The sequence below is a fragment of the Oryctolagus cuniculus genome, chromosome 8, assembly GCF_051225735.1.
Source record: "Oryctolagus cuniculus isolate XC-2025 breed Fujian yellow rabbit chromosome 8, ASM5122573v1, whole genome shotgun sequence".
In the NCBI taxonomy this organism is placed as follows: domain Eukaryota; kingdom Metazoa; phylum Chordata; class Mammalia; order Lagomorpha; family Leporidae; genus Oryctolagus; species Oryctolagus cuniculus.
In genome coordinates this window covers 84,879,057-84,886,978 of record NC_142874.1, presented here as the reverse complement: position 1 = coordinate 84,886,978, position 7,922 = coordinate 84,879,057, and the positions used below count along the sequence as shown (strand labels likewise).

The following is a 7,922-nucleotide window of genomic DNA, read 5'->3' as shown; positions in this document are numbered from 1 at the left end:
TTTTGCACTCGACAGCTCGCAAGGGGTGAGTCATCTGCTCTGGTTCATCCCGGAAGGGGCATCTGCGGAAACAGGAGAGGCCCCTTGGCGCCCCAGCCCGGGAGGGCGGTTCAGTCTGGCCCTCGTGCTCTGTTTCTAGCTCCTTCCCTCACACTGGGTCTGAGAGAAAGCACCCGCGTTGCGCCGGGGCGTGTGTGAAGCGGAGACGTGGAAGCAGAGACACCACACCCTCCCGTCAGTCCGCCCACGGCGCGCGGCTCCGGCTAGGAGGCGGGGGGCGGGCTGCGCCCACGGCGAGCGCCCGCTGCCAGCCGCCCCGCTCTGACGAGGAGCCGGGCCGCGCTGGGAGGATGCGCCGCTGACGCTGCGGGAGCCCCGGCGCCCGCGCACGACGATGCTCCCGAGGGGCCTCCGGCCGTGGCGCCTGCTGCTGCCGCCGACGCCCGGATCCCGAGGCCGAGCACGTCCGAGGCCGCGGCCGCCCCAGGTACGAGACCCGGGGGACCGGCGGGTGAAAAGTTTGCGTCGGGCAACTTTAGCCAGAGCGAGAGCCGGGGCTGTCCCCTGCGTTAAGCTGCCCGCAGGCTCCACGCGCACGGAGGCCCGACAGGTGGCGGCGGGCAGTAGCCGTGGGCCCTGGGGCCCAGAGAAGGAAAGGCTTGGAGAGCACGCGGGACGCCTCTCGACGGCCCGGACACCGTGCGCGGACCAAGGCGCTGAGCCTCAGGGAGCAGTTGCTCGGCGTTCAGACCACGGGCAGGAGTACGTCCCCAGGGCGGCTGTGCCACCTGCAGGTTCCCGCTGGGCGGTGGGCACAGGAAGCGGCCGATAGGGTGGAGGGCAGAGGGCTGAGGAGAGGACGGAGCCGCGCGGCGACTGTCCCGAGGGCGGGCTGTCCCGGGAGAGGGAGCTTTCCATCCTGAGAACCGCGCGCGGCTCCCTTCGAAAGAGGAAGGACGAGCTCGCGGTCTGCGGAGAGGCCCGAGAGCCGCTGAGTAACACTCAGCTGGGCCGGCACGGCCGTGCTGCGGTCTGGGCAGGACCGTTGCTAGGAGGAGGGAAGAGTGCGGGGCTCCGCAGGGCGGGCGAGCCGTGGGCTGAGTGTGACCGGGGTGGTGAGGCAGGCTGCGGGGAGCCTGCTGCGTGGGTGTGGCCGGGCAGCGAGTCGTGTTAGAGGAGTTTCAGATGGCTCGAGGTAAAAGTTTTTTGGTTTGTTTTGTAACCAGCTGTGCAGTCTGAAAGAGTGAGCAGCGCGATTCTCTGGTCACTTTGATTTCCTGTTTCTTTGGGGAGCCTTTGCTTTGTTTTGTTTTTCTCTCTTCGCCTGTCTCAGAGCTTCAGAGTTTGGAGTGGCGGAGGAAGTAGTTAAATGTGTTACTGGGAAGGCCATTTTGTTACTACTACCTAAGAAGGGGCAGAGGGCAAACTCCTTAAAATGTAAAATGGGAGACTGAATAGAGTAATTGGAGAGATGGGCTTTTTGAACTTTTAATAATTGTACTTTTATTATAGTGTTGCAATTCATAAAGTTACATCAAACATTAAAACAACCCAATACAAGGAACTCCCTTCACCACACACCATTTAAACACAGATGTTTGATTGTTGTCTGTTAAATCCGTTTAACATCTTGGATGGCATTTTTATGGATCTCGGGACAGGCTGCCCTATCTTATATGATGAGCTACAGAGTGGGAGTTAAGATGCCCATGTTGCACATCAGAGTACCTGGGCTGGATAACTTGGCTCTGGCTGCTGTGCAGACCTCTGGGAGGCAGCAGCTGATGGTTCAAGTAATTGGGTTCCTGCTGCTCCCATGGGAGACTTAGATTGAGTTCCCCCACTCCTGGCTTAGGCCTAGCCCCAGTCCTAGCTGTTGTGGGTAACTGGGGAGTGTGACAGTGAATGCAAGATCTCAATGTGTCTCTCTCCACTTCTCAAATCAAAATTCAACATATCGACTCCAAGCTCCTTTCTCCATAATTCCTAGTGCTATATGGGGAGGCACTCTTCTTTGCCTGCTCTAGCAAAGGAAGACCTTTCTCTCTGTCTCTCTCTCTCTCACTGTCCACTCTGCCTGTCAAAATAAATAAGTAAATAAATAAAAAAGATTTTAAAACTGATAGGAGACCTTTTAAGCCTTAATGGGGAACAGTGGTTAGTATGCTGCCTTTAGGTAATCATCTTAGGAAGCCTTACCCTTGAACGTTTCTGTAACTTGGAAATTTTTTAGTCAACTGTGCTATAGAGGCAACATGCAGGACTTCAAAAGTGGAAATTCTTCCATCATTTTATCTGTCTGATAAAATACCCCTGCCCGCCCACAAAGTATAAACACAAGTCTGTGAATTTGCTTTATTTGAACTTTGAAATCTTGCCATGAAAGAACTGACAAACATTCTGGTCCCTCAGGTGTTTATACAGGGCTGCTAAAACAGCTTTCTGAAAATCAGATGACTCGGCTGTCAGGACATTTTTCAAAGTCTGTCTGTTTTGTGAGTGTGCCATTTGATAGAAACATCCTGTGGCTAAAGACAAGTATTATTTCTATGTAATTTGTTGTTAAATTGAGACTCCTGGAGCCTAGAAAGCAGTTTGGAGAAAATAAAAGAAGTGGTTTGGACCTGACAGCTCATAAAATCCTAGCCTGCAAGGACTTGTTATTAGTAGTATCTGAAGTAAGTGTTCCCAGTTATAATTGGCCTTTTCTGAAATTATGAGTTTGCTTTATAGGAGTCTTTAATCAGTGAAAAATATACAGTTCTCATCCTTCATGTGGTAGGTGGATCATTATCTGCCAGTGTTTCATGGTGGGAGAGAAAAACCGAGTTTGTTGACGTGGATATGTTTAGTGTAGCAGAACTATATTTTAAAGAGCACATTTAGTCTGAACCGTCAGAGCTGGAGCATATCGTATTATCTTCAGCCACGGCATGGCCTGGCGTCTCTGAGCACTCATGGTGGCAGCCTCTCTGCTCTCAGCACGCAGGCTGAGTGGTTGTCAGGGCAATCTGCGGCTCCTGCACGTGTTTCCGTGCACAAGGACACAGCTTTGAGTGATTATGGTGCCTGGTGAATTCCCTCTAAACTGAAAGCTCTTGCCTAGTTGTGCCTTTTTAAATTAGGTTTTCTGTTCCTTAGGTTGAGAAACACCTTGATAGGATTTTGTGCTCCTCATACAGCCTGAGTCCCCACGTAAGCTACTTCACTTTTTTGAAAATCATGTGTATTTTGCAGAGAAGCTTATCTGTAGTGTGTGCCTTTTTACAAACTCCTAAAAACAAACCGTATGGATATTTTAATTTCATCACAAGGTGTTAAATTAGGAATCATTTTAATTGTTTGAATTTAATGTCATTCTTGTTTGATGCTTTCCTGTATGTTCAGTTGGCACATTTTAGTCTGTCATACTGTTTTGAGAGCGCTCTCCTGAGGGCTGCTGCTTGTGTGTGTGGAGGGGGGATTATGTTCACACTGTAAAGAGATTGATGTTTTCATCACAGACTAATTTGAAATGAGTTTGTCTATTAAGTATTACCACCTTCCCAGCACTTACGTATTAGTGCTTTTTTTTTCAGATTTTAGATTTTCTTTATTGTAATTAAGCAGTGCAGTTTTTGTGCTGTTTTACAGTAAATGCCAAGCTAGGAAATCAGTTGCATCTTGGCAGGAAATATTTGTTGAATGAGGTAGCTGTGAAACTAAGGGAGAAAACCTGAGTATTGGTTCATGTAACATCTATTATATAAACTGTGTTTAGGTCCTAAAATAGAAATGAGAAACTAATTTAACTAATGTTAGGCAGTTGATCCATCTGAGTGCCAGCCACCCTGGCCCTCCACCACTTATCTCTGTCCATTTAGCCAAGTCATTCAGTTTGTCTGGGTCTGTTTTGTCCCCTTTTCAAAACAAAGGGATCTGTCTAATTGGCCTTAAAATCTTTTCTATCTATAAAGTTGCCACTTTGTTATTTTACCAAAGGATGTAAATATACCATTGAACAAAGTATTGTCAGTGTTGGGATGGTTGTTGTAATGATTGAAAAACTTTTATGATCGTCCATGGTCAGTAGAACAAGTGGTATTTTTACTTAGTGGTTCTAATACTGTTTGTCCTTGCAAAAGAAATTAAAAGTTGTTTGATGGTATTAACATGTCAGAATAGATTCTGTAATGCTTCATTCCGTCATTATCAGTGTTTTTGTTTTTGAAATGTTGCTTATTTGAGAGTATCTAGTAGGGCCAGCATTGTGGTGTTGCTGGTTAAGCCACTGTCGGTGATGTTGGCATCCCATATTGGCACAGGTTGGAGACCTGGCTACTCCACTTCCAATCCAGCTCCCTGCTAATGGCCAGAGAAAAGCAGCGGAAGATGGCCCAAGTGTTTGGGCTCCTTCAGTAGGGAGACCCTACTGAAGCTCCTAACTTTGCAGTGCTGGCCGCTGCAGCCATCTGGGGAGTGAACTGTAACTCTTGTTTTAAAACACTTATGTATTTTGAGAGAGAGAATCTAGCATTATAACCCTAAAATGATTGTGTAGTAAACTAACCTACAGGCTATAAAATCAATTTGTAATAAATAAAACATTTTCTTAGACATTTTCTAAGAGACTTCTTTTTTGATCATATTTAATTTACCAATATCAATTTTGATTTTTTTTTTTTTGCCAGCAGAGTTAAACAGTGAGAGAGAGAGACAGAGAGTTATACACAGTGAGAGAGCCAGAGAGAAAGGTCTTCCTTCGTTGGTTCACTCCCCTAATGGCCGCTATGGCTGGCGCTGCGCCAATCCGAAACCAGGAGCTGGGTGCTTCCTCCCGGTCTCCCATGTGGGTGCAGGGACCCAAGCACTTGGGCCATCCTCCGCTGCCCTCCCGGGCCACAGCAGAGAGCTGGACTGGAAGAGGAGCAACCGGGGCTAGTATCCGGGGTGCCAGCGCCGCAGGCGGAGGATTAGCCAAGTGAGCCTTGGCCCGGGCGATTTGGTTTTTGAACAGTACTAGCTCTCTGTTCTCTAAGCTATGTGTTTATGCTTTGTGGCATGGGATTCCCCACCCAAGTCTTTTTGCTGAATTTTCTGCATCGGCACACCTTTTCAGAAACAACTCCATGAAACGTAGTCAATTAAAGGGTGGCCTGTAAAGGGACCCATGAAAAAAACTTCTGTCTGATCTTAGAACACTAGGGTTTTATGGAGCAGGTAAAATTGTTATTGCTTAGTGGTGGTGTCTATACACCTGCTGCTGGTAGCTTAGGGTCAGGTTTTTCACTCATTAACATGTGAAATATCTTATGACGTGCATGTTATGTATTCACAGTATTCATGGTTTTGTCTTCACCTTCATGTTTGTCTTACATTCATGTCATCACCTGTTTCTCAATTTTCTTTAATAGGAAAAAGGCATAAGTAGGTTTTAAGAAAATTTAAAAACCAGCTATGGTGTTTGAACAGATATATTCTACATAGTGAATTGTGGAATTGTGTGGCAAGCTAGACTTTCTGGTTCATGTAGTGTTCAATAGATACAGATTGTGTTGAATGGAGTTGCCGTAAGAATACCTTTTTTCTTTTTCTTTTTCTTTTTTTTTTTTTTAAGATTTGTTTATTTGAAAGGCAGAGACACAGGGAGGGAGAGACAGAAACAGAGTGCAGAGGGAGGAGAGAGAAAGAGAAAGAAATCTTTGATCTGCTGGTTTACCTCCCAAATGGCTGTAATAGCGGGGGCTGGTCCAGGCCAAATCTAGGAGCCAGGTCTCCTATAAGGTGGCAGGGGCACAAGTACTCAGGTCATCATCTGCTGCTTTCTAAGGCACATTATCAGGAAGCCATAGCAGGACTTGAACTGGTACTGTAAATATGGGATGCCAGCATTGCAGAGGTAACTTAAGCTGCTGTGCCACAACATGGGCCCCAAGAATTTACATTTGATACTATGGTTCCCTCTTAAAGAAAGGTGATGTTGCTGAAGTTAATTTATTTCTCTTTATGCAAAGAAATAAATTCTTCTCTTTCTCTTTCTACTACCCTAACCTGCCCTAAATCTTCCTATTTCTTTGCTACCCCCACCATCCCCACCAGAGTTGAAATAGTGTGGGTCTGACTTACTCCTATGGGTAAAGCTAAAAACTTGCCAAATCCCATGAAGCTAGGTGGTACTAGTGCCATCTTACTAAAGTGATCATTTTAAGTGTGTAACTGATCATATAGTTAGGAATAAGTGTCAAGGGGATCACATAAATAAGACCAAGTGTCTGCTAATGACAATAGATAAAATGGAGAGAAGGATTCAACATGGGAAGCAGGCCACACAGCAGACTCATCAAATCACAACCACCCTAAATAACACTCTGGCCTCAGAATCAGCCCTTAAGGCATTCAGAGCTGGCTAAAAAGCCCATGAGAGCATTTCAGATATGGAAAGCCAAAACACTGTGGCAAAAAATGACCTACATGAAGGATCTCTGTGAATGAGATCCCAGTGGAAAGAAGGGACCATCAAAGAAGGAGGTACCTTTCTCCGAAGGGAGGAGAAAACTTCTACTTTGTTTATGGCCCTATCTAAAGACTGACGGAGTTTGTGGACTCAAAAGGCTTCCATAGCCTTGGCAGCTCATGTCAAGAGCCTCAAGTGATCACTGACATCATAATAGGATTGTCAATTGTTAAATCAACAACAGGCGTCACTGTGCACTTGCTCCCCATGTAGGACCTCTGTCCTTAATGAGTTGTATTATGAGAATTAACAGTAAAACTTTTCTTCAAACAGTACTTTATACTTTGTGTGTTTGTTTGGGTGCAAACTGTTGAAATCTTAGTATAAAGTTGGTCTTCGGTATATAAAGATAATTGAAAATGAATCTTAATGAAGAATGGGATGGGAGAAGGACTAGGAGGTGGGATGGGAGTGGGGATGGGAAAGTGGGTTGGGGGGGGGGGAGAACTGATAAATTCCTAAAGCTGTACCTATGAAATTTATATTTATTAAATAAAAGCCTTCTAAAAAAAAGAAGAAAGAAATATAGTGTGGGTTACTACCAGGACCTGTAAATTTCTTTGAGAGTTTCCTATTTCATGAATCTCTAAAATTAAATGGCACCAATATTTGATTTTACCACATTTTAACCTTAGTTATAGGTTCATCATAAAGGGAAGAGAAAGCATTATAGCTTTGAATTTTTAATTTTATAATTTTACTTTAATTTTTTGTTTGAAAGACGGAGACACACACACATACACACACACACACGGATCTCCTATCTATTGGTTTACTCCCCAAATGCCTACAATGTTGGGCCTGGGCCAGGGCAAGCTCAAGAGCCTGGAACTCAATTCGGGTCTCCTGTGTGGGTGGGAGGGGTTAAGTACTTGATCCATCCCTTGCTGCCTGCCAGGGTGCATGTTAGTGTGAAGCTGAAATTAAGAACTAGGACTTGAACCCAGACACTCCAATAGGCATCCCAAGCAGCATCTTAATCACTGTGCCATACACCTGTGCCAGGATTATTATTATTTTTTGGCATCTCTTTAGGGGATAATTAGATTTCTATCTAAGATTGACAATATTAGTGAGAAATGATACATGAAATCTGCACTATGAACAAAGTTCATTTAACAGTTTCTTTAAATAGATGTAAGGATAAGAAATAGAGAGCTGTGAAAGAGAACCAATAAGTTGGTCTAGAGTTTAAATTGCTACATTGTGGGGGTAGTATTGTGGCATAGCTGGTTAAGCCACTGCCTGCAGTGCTGGCATCCCATATGGGTGCCAGTTCGAGTATTTCCAATCCAGCTCCCTGGTAATGCTCCTGGGAAAGCAGTAGAAGATGGCCCAAGTGCTAGGCCCCTGCACCTACATGGGAGACCTGGAAGAGGCCCCTGGTTCCTGGCTTCAGCTTGACCCAGCCCTGGCTGTTGTGGCCATT

General features: G+C 45.6%; 1 protein-coding gene across 1 annotated transcript in view; it reads left to right on the top strand.

Moving 5' to 3' along the window:
* The first annotated feature begins 394 nt into the window (after positions 1-394).
* MCUB (mitochondrial calcium uniporter dominant negative subunit beta) overlaps positions 395-7,922 on the top strand; it is a 113,033-nt gene continuing 105,505 nt past the window's right edge. The window contains exon 1 of the mRNA XM_089301778.1: positions 395-808. Within this exon, the coding sequence (XP_089157904.1) occupies positions 395-808 (414 nt within the window). The remainder of the gene's footprint in view (positions 809-7,922) is intronic.